At 36.5% G+C, this 23,858-nt stretch overlaps 1 protein-coding gene across 1 annotated transcript in view; it reads left to right on the top strand.

Annotated features, from left to right (window-relative positions):
* Nucleotides 1-23,858, top strand: part of LOC100488567 (connector enhancer of kinase suppressor of ras 2) — a 276,323-nt gene that overhangs the window by 161,947 nt on the left and 90,518 nt on the right. Inside the window, exons 5-8 of the mRNA XM_031891318.1 lie at nucleotides 450-491; nucleotides 9,422-9,541; nucleotides 18,578-18,637; nucleotides 23,432-23,500. Coding sequence (XP_031747178.1) covers nucleotides 450-491; nucleotides 9,422-9,541; nucleotides 18,578-18,637; nucleotides 23,432-23,500 — 291 coding nt within the window. The remainder of the gene's footprint in view (nucleotides 1-449; nucleotides 492-9,421; nucleotides 9,542-18,577; nucleotides 18,638-23,431; nucleotides 23,501-23,858) is intronic.

Here is a 23,858-nt window from a genome sequence, read left to right as displayed (position 1 = left end):
AAGGCAGCCAAAGGGGTTGCCATGAATTAGAAGAAAATGAAAACACAATGAAAATCACAATAGGGAAGTTATGTAATCACAGAGACATTTTCCTTGGTACTGTTATAGCATTTAGAAGATTGACTATATTCATTATTCTACCTGGACTTGAACAGTAATATCATGGTAACACTTTAAACATAACACCCAAACATTTACAAACATGATATCAGATTGTTATCCTATCAATCTGGAGAAGGTCCTATCTGTGCCTTGTTGCTATGTGATACTTACAGAGACCTCTGTTGAAATGTCCATTCTCCCCCACAAAATACAGTTTTTTAATATGTCTATCTTGAAAAAAAAATATCTAAATGTTAATGCTTTAAAAACAATAAAAATAATAAACCTTGTTATTCCTGTAATGAACTATTATTTTATAACATGTTTTTGTTTTGTTTTCTCAATAGGATTGCACTGTGTATGAAACAGAAAACAAAATTCTTCATGTAGTAAGTACCAAACTGATTTTATTGATACTGTTGTATGCTGAGTGACCATTGGAACTAGAATCTACTTGAAATCTATTTGAAATATTTCAGATTTTTATTTTTTCTGTAATTTGATAAAAATTTGAGAGATTATTTTTAAATAACCCTCATTTCTAGAGTGTATTTATAAATATTGAAAGATTAAAGAGGAACAGAAGCCTGTCCTCAGCCATAGGCTGTCTGTCTCTATCAGGCCCTGCTCCTTTCCAACACCACCCTTAACTGTTAAAAATGTTCCTACCTTTGTACCTGCCATAAAAATGCACAATTGGGTTGTCAGGCACCATAGTGGCTGCCTGGGGTTGGGCAGAGGGTTCCATAATTAGAAGTACATTGGATAACTCCATTTTAATTTCACATGTTTAGGTTTCATAAATATGTAAAGATAATTTATACATCATCAGTTCTCGGGCACTTGTATCAGATGGGAAAAGTCAATAATCAGTTTAATATATTTGCAAAATATTACCCTTGATTACCAAGCTAATGGTGCATAATACAATAACTAAGCCTACATGGTTTTTTTATTGAATTATTTCAATTTTGGTTTGAATTGACTCATACATGTTCAATGTACAAAGAGTAGGCTAGCATTTATTTCTTGAGTAGCATGCTATTCACAAATAAAACTAAATGAAACCCACAATGAAACAATTTCCCCAGAATGCTTGCTTGACAGCAGCACCTGAAAATAGTATGTGCCAAAACTCTTGTTTTACTAATGCATGTGCATAGTGTGCAATTTGCTAAAGGCAGACCAGTTGTGTGTGAGTGCACAACATGCAAGGGAAGCAATGAAAGTAACACAAGCTGAAGGGAGGTGTTTCCAGAGTTCCCTTCCATTTATGTTCTATGTACTTTGCACCTTGGCGCAAAATGCAGATATAAAGGATATAAAGGAAAGTCCCTTTGTGAATTGTGTTAAAGTGTATCTAATATTTTGCGATGAACATTCATCCTAGTAAATAAACCCTTTCAATATTAAAATATTTTTGTCTCCCTAGGATAGGATTTATAGACATTTTTACACTATTGTTGAATTTAAATGTGTAATTTTGTAGTTTCAGCTTTGAACATATTTAGTTCTTGTTACCCGGCCTACCAATACTGACATTTGTAACTTATTGCTGAGGCTAAATAGGACACTTGGTGGATTGCCAGTGTACCAGTGTACAGTGTAACAGTAGATAACTATATTAGATTGGTCTACTTAGAGCAACATCTTTTAACTTGTTGAGGATCAATTCCCATTATTGTGACTCCTACATTATAGATGATATCAGTCAGTAAGTAGTCTAGGAGAATACCATATATTTTGTTGTTGATACTTTTGGGAAACCTACAATAACTGAAACATTACCCCACAGTAATACTGGGAATTTTTAAAAACAATTCATAAGGCGGTTTAAATCTACCATAATCCATGCTGAGTTTTTTAACAAAAGACTAATTAACGATAAATTGTTAAAACTATTTAAAATCTATTTAATCAAAATATGTTTTAGATCTCATTTTATATGCAAATTAAATATATATATATTTATATACATACATCAAAAGTAAATGCTATTTCATGGTGCAGATAGGTTGTGCTGTGTTTGTAAAAAGAGCAAATAGAATGAGTTCTCTTTGCATACCATACATTTTGGGAAATGTACATTATAAATGGAATCGAAAATCTATTTAAAAATATAGTTATTTCCCTTAATATTTTATATATTTTCTCTCTCCCAAGAGATAAAAAGCAATGTCAGTTAGTAAATTATTACTGAAACTACTGCCAGGAATTAAGCTAATGACTGCCCTTACTAACGCTGCTTCCAGTCAGACTTTATAGCAAAGGATGGAGTGGATCTGCATATCTTACTACCTGTTCATTCACATGTCATGATTCCACTGTTACATTACCAATCACCTCCTGAATATTATATTCCATTACATTCTTAAAAAAAAAAATAGAAAAACTCCAAAAAAGTTATTACATCTCTACATGATCTTCCCCAAACTATTTTTTAGGGTACAAAACCATAGCTTGGTATTTTTCACATGATTAAATGTATCTCTTTCAGCCATATGAAAAAACAGTGATTAAAGCTATGCATCCCCATTTTCCTGGATGGCAAATCCCATGTTTGAAATGAGTTTCTAACATTGTGGGTGGAAAAGCAGCCTCTGCTGCATATTCACTATTCATGGTATCAGAGCTCTGTAGAAAAGCCACTGGCTATTGTGAAACGTTGGATAACACATTTGGATTAAAGAAAAACACCTAATCAATGTGTACTGATGATTTTGTGTTCATCAGATAGTAGATGGCAAGTGTCCCTGTAACTGAGTATGTTGAGTTTTTATGAAAATACTGTACATGTCAATCCCAAAAAAAAATTCTGACCCACGGGGGAAATAGCCAAAGGGTCCTTTATATGTAGAGGCTGGTCTCCCATTTGAATTTCCATGAGGAAAAGCTACTTGAAAATCACTATAGATATGTGATCCATAATCCAGAAACCTGTTATTTAGAAAGCTTTATATTTCAGGAAGGCGATCTCCCATAGACCCGATTTTACATTTACTTTTAAAAATGCTTTTCTTTTTCTCTAAAATAATAAAACAGTACCTTGTACTTGATGCAAACTAAAATAGAATTAATCCTTACTAAAGGCAAAACAACCGTATTAGGTTTATTTTTTAGTAGACTTAAGCTATAGTGATCCAAATTAAGAGAAGAGAAGATGAATTCTTTCTCATGTTCCTTTACACGTTTTTTATTTACAACACTGCTGTTCTCAGACCCCACCGGCAGTGCACATTTTCATGAACTTCTCACAGCAGCACTGCTGGGTCTGCCATTAATCATCTGTTTACATGGGCCACCTGGGCTACTGTGAGGAGATCCCGAAACTATGCTTTTTTAATTGTATATTTTTCTAAATTTGATTATTTATACTCTATGGAAACAGCATTCATATAATGGATAGTGTACCCTCTGCTGTTCATGGATAATATGAGTAAGAACTGAGGAGTTTATTTTGGATATTAGGAGTGACAACTGAGTTTTATAACCACATAAAAACAATGCTACCGCCCCGCCAGAGCACTATGCTTATATTTCCTTATATGGGTTACATTATTCTTTATATTAGACAAAGTTCAAGAAAAGTTATAATAACAGAAGCGCTATATATCATAATTCAGTCACTGTATAATAAGGGCATATATGTGCTGTGTATTGAATCTGAAGCTGGAAGTTCCTCCATTTGTAATATGATATTGTGTTGCTATAGTTCTAGCAGAAATGGATTGGTTATAATTGTACTGTAGCTCTCTGACTCATCACACATTCAACATAGTTGATCTTTTACCACAGCCTACTTCTGCCTCGAATCTCTGTTACAAGGTCTATCCTACTTCCTATACATATAGAGCTAGACCTTTGTATCTGCACAAAATCACCAACTGTATATGAAATGTATTTATACGATATGTGTACAGCATAGCATCAGTTTTATTTCCTTTCTTTTTATATTTTTGGGACACAGTATATTGCTACTGAAAGTTTTTTATAAAAAAAAATATAAACCATGTGTCATTAGCATGTTCAGAAATGTTGTAGCCCTCCAACCACTGTAAACTACAATTCTCACCATACCACAACAGCTTCAGGCTAATGGGAGGAAGGGAATTACATTACATTTTGCTGGAGGGCAATGAGTCTGACCCCACTGTGGAGAGTTGGTCAGATGTGGCAGTAGCAAAACAGTATATTTATGAATTTTACATTGTAAGCAGAGCTCATCCGTAGGGCAGGTTGGAATATATATGTATCTTATACATGATTCAGTGCATCTATTGTTCTTTGCACCAAGCTCTGGATATTGCATTTCTGTAAATTTGGTTGCAATGATTTCAGTGGGCATTGTTATACATACTTTCATAAATAGGCTAATTTGGAATGTATGCACAAGGGGAGCACTAGATAAAAAATCAATTTTACGTGGTTTTGTGGTGTACAGTTAACATAGCATCATTAAAACAGTAGTAAGAGTAGTAAGATCTTGTATTCCAGCTGTTGATTTATACAATTCTCTGTCAGTTTAATAATAACTATAGTTCAGCAACATGGACTGTACTATATACACGATTCTTTGAGGTCTGGCATGGTGTAGAGACATCGGCAAATTGTTAATGTGGTGCAACTTTTTTTTTAAAAAAGGGATCACATTCTCAGCCTAAAAACTATATGCCTGTTAGTTGACATCAGTGGTAGGAAATCTTTTGGAAGAGGTAATAAGGAATAAGATACTTGAATACGTTGGTCACAGGAAAATAATTCATATCCCCCAAGGGCTGAATTGTGAGATATGGAGGTAGAAAAAATAAGGGTTCTACCTCCACCTGCAGATTCTGCTTGGGCTTCAGCGGCGCCTGATCAAAATCTTTTCCCCCGCCTGATCAACGAGATCGCCGATATCTGTAGCCATTGCAATATCGGTTGTCTCGTCAATTGGCCATACTCGCACCGATATCATACAGAATGAGATTTCGTACAAAAATATTGATGCATGTATGGCCAGCTTTAGGTGCATGTTTAAATCACATATGTACAGTATGTATTGTACAGCCTCAGGCTCTACTGTTTGGTAGTCCACCCCAGAAGCGAAGAAAAATCTGCTACTCATCACAAGTAAGCGAATGGCTAGCAGTTGAGTGCCTGACAGCGGGGGACGGGGGGAGGTTAAGGCATGCAGCAGCAAATAATGTGTGCTGCTCCCAGTCACACTTATGCCACTTATACTGTAATAGTGTTAGTAAAATTATTTTTGCGTATGGCTTCAATGCAAACTCAATGCCATTGCTTTATTGCACATTCTGTTGTCGTATGATGTGCAAATATATGGTTTGATGCAAGTTATGTAACCGAAATATCGTTGCCACTTGACATGAAAAGTTATACTTTAAAGGAATATTTAATATACAGATGTTTTTTTCTAGACAATTAGAAATGCATTTTGGTTATCCGTCATTTAGCAGAGCCCCTGCTAAGAGAGCCAGTGAAATTCATATTTTTAACTATCAGCCTTATTATGCTACAGTCCTGTTAGTTAGATAGAGCTAAGTCTACATTAACGTTTCGACATGACATTTTCGAGATTACTTTTGTCCCCCATTATTGGCCACTAGGAGCCATATCAAACTGCTGCAGTGACAGCATAGGTAACTGTGTGAAGAACAACTCTTCCCTCTATCTGGAAACTGACAGTCCACAATACACAAAACAGCAATCATTTAATAAGATGCCACATTTGCCTTTATTCTATTATTACATTGTCTTTGTTCATCTTTGATTGTAGATAAACTGTCACCTTTTTATTCACTCCCAAATAGGTATCAGGACTTTTTTTGTCATCTGTTTAACATTGTAAATATGGTGCAGTCTTTAAATAACCCCTTTAAGTTGTTGTCATGCTTTTTCTTATGTGCTATTACTCCAGGAGTATGGCTTCATTATAACTTGATTAGCTATGCCTCATTTACACATTGCGGAAACTAATTATTGACTGCAGTAATCTGAAAGTAAATTGCAGGCTCGCTGCTGATGCTCACGAATGTTGCTGAAAAACGCATTTGCATATTATGTCAATTCAGCTGAGCTTTATGTATCTAAATACAGGGGTGGGCTAGCTGTGATTGCTTGTTTAAGCTAGGCAAAGCAGGACAGGTTTTACAGAAAAGCATTATAGGACTATGGCTATTTTCTTCTTAGGGGAATCCCACTAAAGCTATCAGCTCATAGCTATAGCTCAGTGATCCCCAACCAGTGGCTCCTAAGCAACATGTTGCTCTGAGTAGACTTAAAGCAAGTGATCATTTTTTAATTTCTGACTTGAAGGCAAGTGTTGGGGGCATAAAGACCATGCTCACACAAATCCTCCTTTAGTCAGCCAATCCACATGATTTTTTGTGCAAAAATAGCTAATTTTTCCGACTTTTATTATACATCAAAACCGTGAAAGACACGAATATAAAAATATGCCATGTAAAGGCTGTCATCATCATGTAGAAGTCAATAAGAGCTGTCCAAGGCAATTTTCTTTCTACTTCGAGGTATTTACATTTTTCGTATTTCTTGGGTAACTATTAATGCTATTTAAGTGATGTAAAGTTCACGACTGGAGGTCTTTGTATTTTTTTTTATGGATTTTGGTCTCCAATTTTTTTTTGCCATGGTTTTTAATAAATAATGAAACAAATGCGCTTTCCTCATTCAAATTTTGATAAATCTATCTCCATGATTTTAGGAACTTTCAAACCACAAATTGTACCACATGTACACCAAACCTGTTTATTCAGATGTATAGTCTCTGATGGTACCTGATTGGTGCAGAGACAACATGCAGTTAACCCCTATCCTAAGCCTAATAGATCATGGGTAAGATTCAGTTAGATGTGAAAAATATCTCATGGTTTATTTTATGAAAACTCATAATTCTATAGGGTAATCTGAAATTAAATTAGGAGATACGTTTTCTTATTGAATTGAATCTGGCTGAAAGTGTCTTAAAGGACCTGCAGGCCAGAACTGGGATTAACAATAGGCCCTGGCATTACAAATACACAGCGGTCCACACAGCTGCCCACAAGCATCTTATAGCAGCCCTTCTGGCATTTGCCAGAATCCACAGAAATTGGCGAACTTCACTGCAGGCCGAAATATTGTCTCTAAAGTTGCAGCACTGACTTCATGCATCAAGCTCTTCAGAGAGAATGATGCCAGATTGCCCTATTTTAAAAGGTAATACAAGAAGATGCATCTTACAATAGAAATATTTTCTTATAAAACATTACAAATACAGATGTTAGAGCAGGATAGGCTTATTACTGTAGAGTTTTATAATGTATTTTGTTAATAAGATAGTTTTGTATTACTGTTTCTTTAAGAGCCGTATTGTACATACTGGGGCTCATTTCTAAAGTCTGTGCAGAACAGAATTATTGGGGATTTTTTATTCGCAGTGGGATTGTACTTAAGTGCTTTTTTTAAAATATGGCATAATCGTGAATTGCAGATATTTATGTGCACACTCTGCACCCGGATTACGCTGCTGCTTTGGTGGCTGAAATAATATTCATTAAACTGATTTTGCAAATTGCGAATTTATATCTGCAGAGTAAAAATTGGTGCTGTATTCGCATACAACAAACACACACAGTTGCCTGCTCACGCAAACCTCAACCTCGTTTGAGAGCCATTTGTGAATTTTATGGTAAATGTGTATTTTACAGCCATTTGCAAGAAAAGGGAAGACAGACACAGCAGTGCAAAATGCAACTGTTTAGGGGGAAACCTGCAAAGTACAACCATATGTGAATAAAATACATGCTGCACAAACTTTATAAATGACCCCCACTGATTTTCCAGGTGTAGTGATGAGAAACCTCAGGGTGTTTCACTTTGCGGAACATTTCACTATATTTCAACAAAATGCATTGCAGTCAATTGGAAAGTGAAATTGAATTGTAGTTCAGGAAATCAGGTTACCCAAAACCTTTTTATTTTGCATTATTTTTTTAATTTTTTATATATTACTGCATGCACTGTAATGAATCCAGCAGTCTCTCCATAGTGCAAAGAAGCGGCAGATGTGGAAGGCAAGGGGTGGTAATGACAACTGTTGAGAATTTTAGCATGGATTCACGAAAAAAAATTGCTGCTGGTGAAACTGCTTTATTTTTCCCAAACCCTTCATATGTGCTAATTGTCATGGGTATAAATGCATACTCTGATCACTTCTTCCCAGGATGTCACGCTTTCTTACATTATCATAGAAATTCAGAATTTTTATGTAGACTTTTGGTCTGAAAGGTGAGCACTGGCTGAAATGTCATAGCAGTTAAGGCTGATGCCACACGTGGCATAGGACTGATATTTTCGGCAAGCGGAAAAACGCTTGGCGAAAATTCAGCCCTACGCCTGCTACTTGTGCCTGCACCCGAATGAATGGAATACACTCGGGTGCAGGCACATGTAGCCGATATACGCATGAAAACGCGTGAGAATGCAAAGTCTTGCGTTTTCATGCATATATCGGCTACATGTGCCTGCACCCGAGCGTATCGCATTCATTCGGGTGCAGGCACAAGTAGCAGGCGTAGGGCTGAATTTCCGCCAAGCGCTTTTCCGCTTGCCGAAAATATCAGCCCTACGCCACGTGTGGCATCAGCCTTACAGTGCTTTAACTAGATGTTACTGTATACCAAGGTATATTGAATTTGCTCATTAATTAGGCCCTTATGGAGCCCTCTACACTCTTGCCCCCCTGTCCCTCCGCAGCTGCAGGGTCTGCTTTATCGAGCCCTGAAAATGATGGTTAAAAATAAATAGTAAAAATATCTATATCAGACCTGTTTTTAAATGCGCAATTGAGTAAATGATATTGCTTATAGTGCTTTCCATAATAATAATGCATTTTTATTGCCTTCATCCAAGGAATTGGTTATTGGTACCTTACACAGTACATCAAATGTCATTTAATCACATCAGTACTGATGCTTTTAATAGGCAATAGCAGACTCTAATTTTGAATTACTTTTCTAGATTTCCGGCAATTTCACAGTATAATCCGCTGTTGCTTTTCTCTGATTACCACCTGAAGTAGGAATAATAAGCTAGGTGGTCGAAAGAAAATTCATTTTATTTTGCAGAGAGAGAGAATATCCTACAGTCATCCTTGCAGAACATTTCTGCTCTGAACTGAAAAGTCTATTCTTAGACATTTAAACAATAATGCATGAATTATTTACAACACTATGAATATTTAATACAGAGCTGCTATGCTTGGTTTAGTTACTTGTTCATTATGAGCGAATAATTTTTGTGTGTTTTCTCCTAGTGTAAAACTTTATCTGGGATCTGTGATCACATCATCTCTTTGTCATCGGATTCTTTGGTGTCTCAGTCTGCTCACTTGGAAGTTGTTCACCTCACCAACATTATGCCTAGTGAAGGACTGGTAAGACCTGTAACTGATTTTACAAATACACTGCACAAATAGTGCATACACTTAAAGACAACTGTTGACCATTGGCCTACCATGATTCTGGGTGCACACACACTTGGAAACTGATTTGTAACCTTGTTTTGGGATTCCTTTATGCAGTTTTCCCTTGAATTAATTCCTATTGGACAACAACAAAGCTGTGGGTCGATTTAGACCTTTTGTGCATAAGACATCATTTTTTGTATTTTTTTGTTCAGTCTTTGTCAATAGAGAGGTTTAAACCTATCACTAAAGGCACTGTATGTATCAAATCTATCAAAAGATTATGTACCTGCTTGCTGTTAAAACTGAAGTTTGCCCTATTTCATATTTACATAGTTAGTAACTTAAGTTGGGTTGAAAAAAAGAGTAAAGTTTATCATGTTCAATCCCTCCAAACAATCCCCAGTGAACACACATATATATATATATATATATACACTTGCTCTCTTCCAGCCTACTGTGATATTCAAGAGGTGCTGGTGCTCATAGATACAGGCCAGGGAAGAAGCAGTATGCATGTCTCATCTTATTAGACCCTCTTCAGCATGTGGCGGACTATCATTCTGTCATTGTTACTGCCAGCCAAATAACATTTGTCATAAACATTGTCCATGAAACAAGATAAGACAGGCCTACTGCTACTGCATTGGCCTGCTCACGAGAATAACAACAGCGACTGCACCTGATTAGGCACTGCAACAGACCAGAAGTGAGGAAGATGGGGAAACCATCAAGCAGGCACATTATTAAAAACTAGACTTTAAATCCCCTTTTGAGCTCTTAGATATGTAATACAGTATTTTAGACATTAATCTTAGTTTTGGCTTTTTCCAGTACACACATAGGCTTAAAAAGTGAATTTAGAGAAATCTTTAAGCAGTACTGCACCAATACAGAAAGTACAACAAACTGAATCAAAAAACATACTGGACCCTTTTTGATTATCTCCAGGGTCAAGTGGTTTTGACCTTGTGTTCTGCATTCTGTGTGCTCTATTTAGATTATCATTATGCAGACACGGGAAGATCTAAGATTATTGTGAAGTATCCTTTAAGGACCCACCTGTGACCGGCTGGACAAATAACAGTATTCAGATCCACTGCCAGAGAAATGTAGAACACTCTGTGCATTCATGCTGTTCTTTTAAATCAAAAGCTATGCCTGTCTCTGCTTTGCAATAGTATTCTGGGCAGAGAAAATTGAACAATATAGATTTCAATAAGTTTTTTACTAGGATACTAATTTTATTATGATTTATATCTCTTAATAAACAAGAAAGTCCTATAATTATGCACACTTTAATTGTATTTAGGGTTTATAAATTGAGGCTTTATTTTGTGGTGATAATTAAATATCTACAGACAGATGTTTTGTTGAAAAACATTGCTGAATCCCAAAGAATCCCACACACCCTCTCTCTGCTATTACCAGAAAGTTTATTTCTCAGGAAGGAACTGACTGCCTAAACCAATTATTCTGTACAGCTGCTGCACAGAGATACAGTATATACAGTATATACCTTCAGAATTAGAAATCAACCTTTGCTGAGAGGCAGGAGCAGACTGCGTAATATTCAGGTGAAGTGGTATACCTATGTTAGTGGTACCAACTCTGGGTAGCTTTCTGGAGGTACCAAAGATAGTTCAATTTACCTGCACCTTAATCCCCAAGATACTTTATAATTGCAGCACCAAGATCTAACATGCACCCAGCCTTGAAAGGATGATGTAGTAACATTTACCTTGGAGAGGTTTCATGATACATGATTCTTAAAGATTTTTTTTCTCCATGCTGCAGGGCTACACTTTCAAAACATTCAATTTATATTATTATGTTTTATATACAGAATTCATAAAGCTTTTTCATATTTTACAACACGAGTGTTCAAACATTCTCCTTATTCCCTGAACCAATGAAACTTACAGTAAAAAAAATCACAGTGCACACATAATAAAGTAGGTACCAGCAGCACACTGGTGCAAACATTTTGGGCTACCCAGCAGCTTTATGAAGCCTTGCTTGGGTAACCTGAAACATTGCCTTTTTTTCGTATTCTTTGGGGCAAAATACATTTTGCACTACTTCAAATTTTTAGTATGCTGCTGAAAATTTATTTACACATTTTTTTTTATCTTTGTGGCAGGCGTGGGTCTCCCAGAATAACACCTGGTAAAACAGAAGGTATCTATACAGGGGTTTGAGTTCTCCACTTCTGGATTTTTGCACACACAACATAGTCTTTTTTTCAGAAGCCAATTTACCTACCTGTATGTTTTGGAGGAAGCCCAACCCCATACAGAAAGTGCCCAGGTGGGAGCTGAAACCAAGATCTCGGCTCTGCAAGGCAGTAATAATAACCAATGAATCACCATGGTTAGAAGCAAGAGCTAGTCTTTAAAGATAGAATTCTAGGATTAAGTGAAGTCATTAAGTCCTGTGCATTTGTCTCCATAAGAAGCTTACAACAGTTTTTCTTGACTAGGATATGCAACTTAGTGTACACATCATTTCATTTCATTTTAGTGAGTTAGTTCACTTGTTAGTATTCCCAGAAAATGATCTTGCAGCTTTTATCACAAGCCAAGCAATCTCACACTGAATGCCACAGCATGCCTTGTACATAGGAAGAAAAAGAGGTCTCCATTTCAAATGACTTAAAAATATCAATGTACATAATGTCTGTATCTGGTTCAAAGGGGAAAACCTAGATTTGTTCTGTTTCATGCATCTTTAAAGTAACTTCTTCAAAAAAGTCTCTTAAGATTAACTTAATAAATGATAAGACCCCTGCTCATCTAACATTACACATTTCTATCTCTACAAGAAAAGATATATGATAACAAACCTATATTGCAATTAAGGGTAATAAAATGTATTCCATTACTTCCCTGATGTGATATATGAATGCAAATTATGATTCAGTTACTGTTGATAGAAAATTGATTAATGCACTCATACAATAATAATGGAAGGCAATTTGCAAAATTATACAATTTGTTACAGGAAAAATTATTGTCATATTATAGCTGAATGCACGTTAACAGACTGCATTACTTTATGTGCAATGATATTTGGAGGTGACAAGGCTTACGTTTTGGGTCACAAAGCACCTGTATGAAAAGAACTAAATATAGCAATGTTCAAAAATAGGGAGCAATTTTGCATTTTAAATATACATTAAGTTGCAATGCCCTGAACAGCACAATGAACACGTCTACGTAGCAGTATCTCCTGGTCCCCTCCATGTCTAGGCATATTAACCTGCTCCAACACTACAAACACTGAGTGTCCTTTCTCCACAAAATATTTGGAAACTGGTGTTTTCTTTCCTGTAGACCAATTCTGTGATATACTGTATATATGTGTTTCCCCCACAAAGAGCAACCCACATGGACATATTATCCCGCATACCACAAAGCATGTGAATTGTCCCCTAAGCTTATACTCATGTCTCGTCTGTGGATGTGTGAATGTATCCCCCTTCTTCACGCAGCAATATGGGTTGCATGAATGACAATGGTATATTCCCCTGGAACTATTGCCTCATAGTGATTGTTGCCCACCCAATTTACTCTCACAATCCGTTCTCATCAACTGGCTTCCTATCATTTGTCCCCTCCTATATGATATTAAGGGGGGCTGCCTGAACTCAATCACCTCAGGGTATGTTGATCTGAGTAGTCCTCATTGTTTCCATGATATGATAGCAACCTCATGACTCCCCACATCATACCACGTAACAAAAGGAATATGGGGATGCTTATCCCATCTTCTACATGCAGGTGTCTGGAAACATGATCAGGCCCTATACAATACCTGCCTTGGGTACCATCTTACCCAGAATTATTGATAAATCTGTTCCATGTTGTTGGGTTACTTACTACCCTCACCACCATGGTATACTGGCTAATTGGAATGAAATCTCTGGTATGTACAGGATGAAAACTGGTATATGCCTATAACTGATTCCTATCAGTAGGTTTTGTTAAACTTTCACTTCCAGAAAAGTAACTGATCTCCTTTCCATGTTTAAAGTATATGATATATTAAAGGAATAGTTCAGTGTAAAAATGAAAATGGGCAAAATAGACTATGCAAAATAAAAATGTTTTCTATATAGTTAGTTAGGCAAAAATGTAATCTATAAAGGCTGGAGTGAGCATATGTCTAATATAATGGCCAGAACTCTACTTTCAGCTCTCTAAGCTGTTAGCAGTCAGTAACCAATCAGTGACTTTTGGGGGGCCATATGGGACATAACTGTCCAGTTAGATTGCATTTGAATCTGACCTGCATGCTCACAAACTAACTGAACAGTTATGTCCCATGTGGTCCCCCCCTAAAGTCACTGAATAACTAAGAGGTTAGAGAGCTGAAAGCAGGAAGTAGAGTTCTGGCTATTATGTTAGACATCTGCCCACTCCAGCCTTTCATAGATTGCATTTTTGTCTAACTAACTATATTACAAATATTTTTTATTTTGTCATTTTACCCAGTTTCATTTTTACACTGAACTGTTCCTTTAAGATGTATAACACAAATTTCCTCATGGAACCATGATAGGGACACCACATCACCCCTCCATGAGATAAAAATGTCATCTATATAGCACCGCCAGACCATGCACCAGTCCTTGAAGGAACACAAGTGATATACAGTATAAACTCCTCCAACCACTGCATGAAGGAATTCACGCATGAGGGGGCGAGGTAGATTCAGAATAAGATTATAATTTGTTTTCCCATACAAGCATGAAAATGTTTTCAGAAAATAATATTTTGAATTCCATAGCTAGTAATTTAAGAATTAGGTCAGTTGCAAAACAGAATCAGCAAACAGTGCAGTAGCTATTTTTCTTTTACTAATGCAGTACAACCCTGATGATCATTAAGCTGCACAATAGTCTGAACAGCAAAAAGTTGTAATTACAAGGTTCCGACATTGCTTCCATTAGCGAAAGGAGTTCAAAGCTGAAAATATATGCCACTTTTTCACAGAAATCATTGAAGCAACTGAGAATGCAAATTATTGCACTAGGATATTTAAGGATTACTCAAAGTAATTAGTATCCATTGTTAGGGATTAAGCAACTTTGAAGGTATCCAAATTATTATTGGCAACTCGGGGCCAGTAGATTGTATTGTTACATTCCTTCACATGTACTGTAGAGCTGCTAATTATATGTATCTATTAGTGATAACTTTAAAGCAACTGCATTTGCTTATTTTAATCTTGAAAACATGTCACCACTTATCCAAGCAGCTCCTTCAGATCAACTGAATGATAGGGAATTCTCTGCCATTTTAAACCATTGCCGTTAATAAAATCACTAAAATCCATCACAGTGCTTCCAATGAACTTATTCAGGTGTTGCATTGAATGCACTGAGGCGTGAAAGTGTGATATGTCTATGAAGGTTTTCATTAGGTGTGGTAAATGTTTTCTATAGAGATGACAAGTCTTCCTTTCTTTTTTCAATAAAGCCCAGTGAAGCAACTATGTACCTGTATGAATGCTATGGATGCCGTTTAAAAACTTATAGATTAATCTTGGATAAGCAGTTTATCAAATGAGAGAGTAAAGTGATATCATTTACCATAGGTACATGGAATGACAGGATAAACCTTAAAATAATCATAGAAAAAAGAAGACTTACCTATTTCTACAGTACATGCTAAACATTGCAATTACAGCAAGATTACCTTTGTATAGACCAGTGCTTTCCAAATTCTGTGGTACAGAGGGTCAGAATTTTTCTGGCCTATGTGGTGGAGGACCTGAAAATGGAAGCCAGTGTTCACCACTCCCCTTTTTTCAATCACACCCACTTCAAACCACACCAATGTTATCACAAGAGATTTTAAGACCATACCCATATTAATGGTGTTAGCACAGAAAAAAAAATGGGGTTCACTGCAAGTATATCATCCTTCACTCCATATGCCTCCTCCTCTTTTGTGGATAGCATAGCAACCCCTGCACATAATTAAACACCTTAGAGACCTCTAGCAACTTTTTCCAAATGCTACACACACAGGCAGGGTAGGGCAACTTTTTCCAAATGGCAAACACAGGCACACAGGCAGGGTAGGGCAGGCAGAGTATGGCACACACAGGCAGGGTAGGGCAGGCAGAGTATGACACACACAGGCAAGGTAGGGCAGGCAGAGTATGGCACACACAGGCAGGGTAGGGCAGGCAGAGTATGGCACACACAGGCAGGGTAGGGCAGGCAGAGTATGGCACACACAGGCAGGGTAGGGCAGGCAGAGTATGGCACACACAGGCAGGGTAGGGCAGGCAGAATATGGCATAGACAGGCAGCATAGGGCAGGCCAAGTATGGCACACACAGGCAGCATAGGGCAGGCAGAGTATGGCACACACAGGCAACACAGGGCAGACAGAGTATGGCACACACACAGGCAGCATAGGACAGAAAGTGAGGCACACACAGGCAGCATAGGGCAGGCAGAGTATGGCACACACAGGCAGAATAGTGCAGGCAGAGTATGGCACACACAGGCAGCACAGGGCATACAGAATATGGCACACACAGGCAGGGTAGGGCAGGCAGAGTATGGCACACACAGGCAGCATAGGGCAGGAAGAATATGGCATACACAGGCAGCACAGGACATGCAGAGTATGGCATAGAGCAGGCAGAGTATGGCACACACAGGCAGGGTAGAGCAGGGCAGGCAGTGTAGGGAATGAGACAGGGAAACATATCATGACTACTTAAGTAACTGATCATGACCACTCCAACATGAACAGTTTGTACAGGTATGGGACATAAGGGATCCCATATCTGTACTGTATTACTTAGTTACAGTTTGGCTAAGGTGTGAACAGGTAAACAATGCAGTTGCCTAAAGTCTGAGGTACTGATATTTAAATCTTACACAAAGGTAAGCAGTCTCAGCAGACAGACAGATGGGGGGGTCACAAATGGGGGGGCGCAGACTACCAGTTGGACAGCACTGTTATAGAATATACTTAACTAACCATATGACTTTGGTTAACCATGAGCATGCTTCAGACCTCTATGCAGTCTTTATAGCGGGATATGTAATTTTTTGAGCATATTTATTAATGATACATTTATGTCTGTCATTATTCACCATTACCTCTTTCTTGTGCTAGTACCTACTGGTTTAATTGGAGCTGTGAATTTATTTATGGCAAATGTTGAGTGTACTGGTATCAACTTTCATTCAGCTTAAAGGAGAAGGAAAGGCTAATAAAGAGTTCATCTCAAGCTGCAGGCATACATTCAGTTGTCTCAATAGTGCCCTTAAGTCTCCCCATATTTGACCTGTTAAGATGATCAGAAGCCAAACAGGAAGAAAAAATGCTGAGCTGTGTAAAGAAGGTTCCCATAATGCCTCGCTCCTGCACAGACACCCAGACCAAGTGAACATGCTCAGTTAGTAAGACTTGGGGGCAGATTCATGAAATCACGAGTTCGAATGCCGAAAGGGATAAATTCGGATTGGATACGAAAATTTCTGAAGATCGCAAATATCACAAAAATGCTTACGAAAAAATCGTATTAGTCACGATAATATCGCATTGGCGATACGAAAGTTATGAAATTTTCGTGCCGAACGATTGTAAACAGCGGGAAAACCTTTCCGATTTTTTCGCGCGGGCGTTGAAAAAGTAGCGGAAGAGGCGAAAAATTCGGCGAAAATACAATTTGAGCGTTCGTATATTAGTAAATCTGCCCCTATAAGTCAGCTTCCTGCTGATTGGCTCAGATCCACATTCCTAAGGGGGGGAGTGAGTTCTTAGCTTTCTTGAGGGAGGGGGGAGCAGGATAGAGGAGACAGCAGAGAGCTGCATGTCTCTGGCACATGAATTACAGACACAAGAAATCTTTTGACAGAGAAGTCAGTGCAGCATTTCTGTGAGTGCTTATGGCTGTATTTACATAGACCTTTCTGATAAAGCTTACTTAGTTTTTATCTTTCTTTCTCCTTTAAATAAAATTCAGACTGAGCCTGCCAGGTTGGAAAAAAGGAACTATATACAGGTCAGGTCAAATATGGAGGTCTGTAAGATACAAAAACACTCATTAAGCATATTCACAAATATTCAGCAGCAATCCTAGTTGACTGCTCGCATTCATTAAGAACAGTATGTATATGAATACACTGGGGGTTATTTATTCACATAAGATTTTTTTTGCAGTAAATGCTTAAAAATTGCATTGCTGTGTCCATCTTTTGTTTTTTTTTGTGAATGGCGGTGAGACAAATGCATTTTAAAGAAACACCAAATAAGTATATTGCCATGGGTATACAGTTTTGTTTTTTGGCTTCCCATCCTAGCTAAATATGCACAAATCTTCCTAAATGTTCCCTTCCTGAATGCACCGAATCCATCATTTTTGGATTTAAAAAAAAATCCAAATCCTCTACAAAAGAATTAGCTGAATACTGAACAGAATTCAAACCCAAATTTTCACATTTAGTTTAAAAAATGCATCATCTGTTAACTAAAAAATATCCCATTTTGTCGAAGGCTACTGAAATCTGTAAATATGTTAAAAGAAACATTACATTAGTAATCAGCTTTGCAGAGAGTTATTGTATTGGTATATGGTATTTATTTGGTTTGTTCTTATCTCACAGGGAATATTTAAACAATGAGCTTTCCCTTTCTTTTACAGAATGAATTATTAATAAAAATGTATCTTTTATAGAAGCTTTTCCAATATAAAGAGAATGGGGGGAGGAAGCAGTTCAGAATCTTATACACATAGGCATGTTTTTTCTCCGCAGATGAAAGGAAATCTAATGTCCAAAGCTGTAGTTTAATAAAACTAAGCAAGAGTTACCTTTCCAATAATCTAGGCACTGGCTGGAAACTTTTTTATTAACATTTACAAATGAATATATACAAAAATAAAGTTACATGGGTGTCATAACCACTGCTAATATGTTTCACTGAACAGGCATTTTTGTTGCTTATTGACATTTGACAATTCTGTGCCTTTTAGGGAATGTACATTAAGTCTACATACGATGGACTGCATGTGATTACTGGAACTACAGAAAATGTAAGTTCAATTTATATATTGTATTTAGAAAATGTGCCTTTTTCTGAGCAATGTTGAAAAAACAATGTTAAAAAAAATTCTGCTTATGACGCTAATGTATTCACAGCATTTCCCATTTAGTTAATGAAACACTGGAGAAGGCCTTCATAAGCAAATATTTCTTTTTAAAGAAATGTTGCCTTAGGCTCCCAGAAATACTTTTGCTTAAACATCAATTTTTCAACTGGATAAGTTAAAGGGTTGTGAAATACGATCACATGTTCACATATCACAATAAATATAACAAGATAAAATAACCACGTATTCTACGGTAATTGGGTGGCATAAAAGAAAATATACAACTTTCTAAATTTGCCATTTATTTTATGCTGCTGCAGAATGATACATAGGCCCTGGGGAGGCCTTTTGTTGAAATTTGAATTTGTAAATGTTTTAATTTTTTTCCTAAATCAAATAAACTATAAAACTTACCAAACTCAAATGTGTGCTAATTTATTTAAAAATATTAATTGTAAAAAAAAATCATTTACATTAAATCATGAAAATAAACTTGAATGTGGCTACTCATCATTTTTAATTGGCCTAAAACTCTCCAAAAAAAGTGAAAAATTCCAAAAACTCGAATTGAGAAAAATTGCTTACATGTTGCTAGGAGAACTCCCATATGACTTTTACATGAATTAGTAAGCTTTTACATGCCAAAGTTTCACATTCAAGTTTTCTTTATGTTTTTTGTACTTAACAGAACTGTATTTATCATTAATATGTGCCTATAAGTCATTTATATATTTTCCTCAATTTGACCCCTTACTATTTACAGTAAATTGGACAAAGCTTGCTTTTATTTTAAGAGTGTGTCAGGCTTTGACACATTTTATGGTCCCTTGTGGCTTGTCAATCAGACCTTGCAAGGTGGAACTTTAATGCTTGACTGACAGGAAGAATCTGGCAGCGTAGTTTAATGGTGTTGTCGGCTTAAACCACAGTGACCACACACAGTCAGTTTCCAGCTTCCTCTCCCTTTCATGTGAGAAAGTGAGTGAGTTTTAGCACAAAATATTCGAATAACAAAAAATTAGAATTCAAACAGTGATAAATCAGCCCCTAGGGTTATATGGGTTCAGTACATGCCTACACCAGAGAAAGAAACTAAAGGGGGTTCCGGAAGATGTCTTCTGAATACTAAGAAACAACATTGTACAAGCAATTCAATCATACATCTCACATAAGGAATGTGACACTGAAGACATGTTTTAACATATTTTAATGGCTATCCAACTATGTATGTAGTTTTACACTCATGTAAGAGAACATAGAACATTTAGATTCCTCCAAATGTTGTAAATCAGGGGGTTTTTGAATAGATAAACTTATGTCAAATGATCCATATATATCTACAGCGCCATCATACAGAGGGAACAATATTACTTTAGCTTTAGTTTTATTGTTTGTATTGGCTTTAAAGCTAGATTGTAAGTTCTAAAACCCAGGTAAAAGAGGTCAGTTTTGCTGCTTTAAAGTGAACATGGATATTGGAATATATCCCTTGTGATTTACCTGAAATCTATACAGAGTTTCTGATGATTTATTAGTACATTCTGTTAGTGATTGAATTTTCACCAGCCTTATGCAAACAGCTAAAGGATTCCCTGCATCCCCCCATTCTTCTGTGACTAACAAGGTAGGAGGCATAACTGTGTCTAGAATCAGCTTCTTCAATAGCAAACTATACTGCCCCTGCCTATTGTACAAATCTTTGTATGCACAAGTACACAAGCTTTACTTATTTCATACATTATCTAATTTACTCTTATGATTTGGCATATGATTTGGACTTCAGAATCCTTTAGCAATTTTTGTTTCACACAGATCATCTTATAATAAGGGAGATAGCCTTAATGCAGAAGTTTATTATGTAGACATCATTATGTTAATTGCTACTCAGTCCATATCACATTTTGTGCATTTGCGCTTGAACTTGTGACTTGTCATTCAGAAGATCAATAATCAAATGGCTTATTTTGCTCTTTGACTCTAAAGTCGACCCCTAGTCATTTGTCTCATTTAGTACTTTGTAGAATCTCTCACTTCTAGTTTTATACAGAGTATTTTTGTCGGCTTTCCCTGAAAATTTGCCTTGCAGATGCCAAACAAAATGTTTTCCTTTGAGAGGGGATTTTCCATTTATGCTTTCATTCCGCTTAGGCCCTAACCAATAGGTTTTCTGTGGTTGATTTTTACATTTGCTTCAGCAGAGCAAGCAGTAGGTCAGCTCACCCATTTTTGCCAATTAATACATTTATGCAGAATCAACATCTTGGTTTTAAAATGGCATTACCCACACAGGAAATGTCATTAACCAAGAGACCAAAAGGATTGGGTTTAGATCTTTAACCACCTTCCTCAATAATCCCCAGGCCTATTTTCTGACTCCCTCCTCCCAGCTTCTTCTTCTTCAATTTCTCTTTCTACTTGATCAATAAAGGAGAGCCTACAGGAATATATGAAAGGGAGAGAGGAAAGGACTTGAGGGTACGCAGGTGAGAAGATAAGAAAGGGGGTGGGGATGTGCAATTCAAACAGTTTTACAGAATGGTTAACAGTTTTAATGCAATAGCAATTTAGAATGTTGCTTTACCATATTAAAAAGGATTGAGCCATGATATGCTAAGGCATCTTTAAATACTGTATGTCAAATTCATACCTATTTATTCTTGTAAAAACATCTCAATTTAGAAGGACCAGTGAACAGGATATTTAAGGCTTTCTCTTTTAATATTACAGGTAAAACAGTCAGTCTTTCCATGAGTTTATTTACATTGACAGAGTGCAAAAAGCAGATGCTGGGCACCATATTTTTGCACTATGCTGAGGCTGCTTAATACAGGGGTACAGTGCTTGTTCCCTGGAATGTCCCTACTTTGCATGTCTTTCAAGTCACATAAGTCAAGCACACCAAGATGTGCAAGGCCCTAGGGATGTCTCTACTTAATAACTAATTATAATTTTCTATCTGTAAATATTGTTGCAAATATGCATTTAAAAGAGAACAAAACCACAAAAATGAATATGGTTAGAAATGCCATACTATATTATATGTACTGAACTTATTACGCCAACCTAAAGGTTCATCATCTCTATAATAGTAATGATCTAGGCCTTCACAGGAGTGTCACAGGAGTTCCCCAACTTGGATTTTGTTAGAAGTGTGACACTTATTTATCAAGCAGAAAGTCAGGTTTGCTTTTCATATATTGACACTACCAGGCTGATTATTAAATTATAATGCTAATTGCACTGGCTTCTGAGCTGAATTAATTACTAATCAGCCTTTTATTGTTACATTTATATTCTGTATATACAGTATATTGTGAGTCAGTCCCTAAGCTCAGTAAGTGACAGCAGCACAGAGCATGTGCAGGGAATCAGCAGAAAAGAAGATGGGGAGCTACTGGGGCAACTTCAGAGGCACAGATCTTCCCTGCTAAAGGGCTGTGGCTGCCTTGGGCTGGTACAGAACCCAAAATATTATGCACAACATTTGTGCCTTACTTCATTAGTAGCTTTAGTTCTCCTTTAAGAGGATTCCCAGTTTAAGAAACACTACCATTGAGAAGTATCAGAAAAGACAGCAAAACAGCTCTAGCTATTATAAGGCAAGTTTGGCAAGTCCAACACAACACAGCCAAAATGTATGTAGGAGCTTGTTAAACAAAGCAAGGACAAGGATAAGTCATGGCAAAGATAAACCCACGTAGCTGTGATTAAATATCACTGAATGTGGTGCCAAGTAACTTTGTAACTCCAATGAAAGTGCAGCATGTATTTATATATACTGAACTTGCCAAAAGCTAGAGAAATTATGGGCAGGGCAGATGTTTTCTTTTTTAGCAAATATCCCTGCAATCAATTAACAAATAATTGGTTAACCACAGGGGTAAACTTGATGAAGAGTTTTTTTTTGTTAAAGTCCAAATGAACAATGGAGCTATGAGGTAACTGTAACATTTTTTATGTCCCAAAGCATTTAAAACATCTTTTTTCAGATGCAAAAGGCTATGGAATTTGCACAGTAGGCACTGGGCTAATAATGAGAGGAATGACAAATATTTCTATTTATTACTGTGCCATTGCAGTTAAACTAAAAAATATGATTATAGACTACACCAATATGGCTTTTATTGCATTTTCCCATATTTCATGTCAGCTTGGTTTAATATTAATGGCACCACGAGATATGATTGTCATAAATTCAATGTATATTTTTATAAAGCAGTATGAGCTATGGGAATAAAAGAAAACAAGATAAAATAGCATTCTCGCAGTATGCAGTTCTTCTTGGCAGCTTATTTGGAGGAAACATAAAATGATAATTATTTATACATTATTCATTCACGCAAAAGAGCCTGCATAGTAACAGAAAGTATATCATCCAATAATAGTCTGAGTACAATCAAACTTATTCCCCACAGCGACTTAATATTTTTAATCCATATGTCACCCATGTTTGTCTATCCTATTTGCTTCCATTTTTTTTCTTTTAATATTCCTGTTTGAAGTATAACCAGAAAGAAACCTTGGGATAATTTTTTTATTGCTCATTTGGGTTTATAAACAGATCTATGCATATAATCCTATTAATTCCAATTCTAGGTTTATAAGAGTTCTTATACATATTAATGACACATGCACAATATTTACATTTTGTCATTGCCTCTTATTCTATTGCTATTATTTATCCGTGGAAGAATCAGTATAGCTGATTTTGATTGATGTTTATTTATTTCCATTCAGTCTCCTGCAGACCAGTGCAAGAAGATTCATGCAGGTGATGAAGTCATTCAGGTCAACCATCAAACTGTTGTGAGTACTGACAGCTGTTCATGTAAAGTTAAAGAACTCTCAGTATAACTAGATACTAGATGACACAGAAGGAAGCTGAAGCATTTCACATTTATTTTAAATATTCTTACATAGGCGGTAGCTACTGGTAGCTAATCTAGAGCTGTAAAAGTATCTGTTAAAAGTTGACTGCAGTTCCACTGCTTCTATTAATTGTGATTATTGGCTTGAATTGTTTCTTATGCATAAAAGTTGCAGCAACTGGACTTATAATAGGTAATTTGATATAACTTTTAGTTTCAACTGAGTTGAATGACATTTATAAAAAAAAGTCTGATAAATGTTGGCTATGGAACAAATGATATCATGGAATTGCAGG

Source organism: Xenopus tropicalis, chromosome 8 (genome assembly GCF_000004195.4).
Source record: "Xenopus tropicalis strain Nigerian chromosome 8, UCB_Xtro_10.0, whole genome shotgun sequence".
Classification (NCBI taxonomy): Eukaryota; Metazoa; Chordata; class Amphibia; order Anura; family Pipidae; genus Xenopus; species Xenopus tropicalis.
Note: the sequence above shows the minus strand (reverse complement) of the source record. Positions and strands in the feature narration are given on the sequence as shown.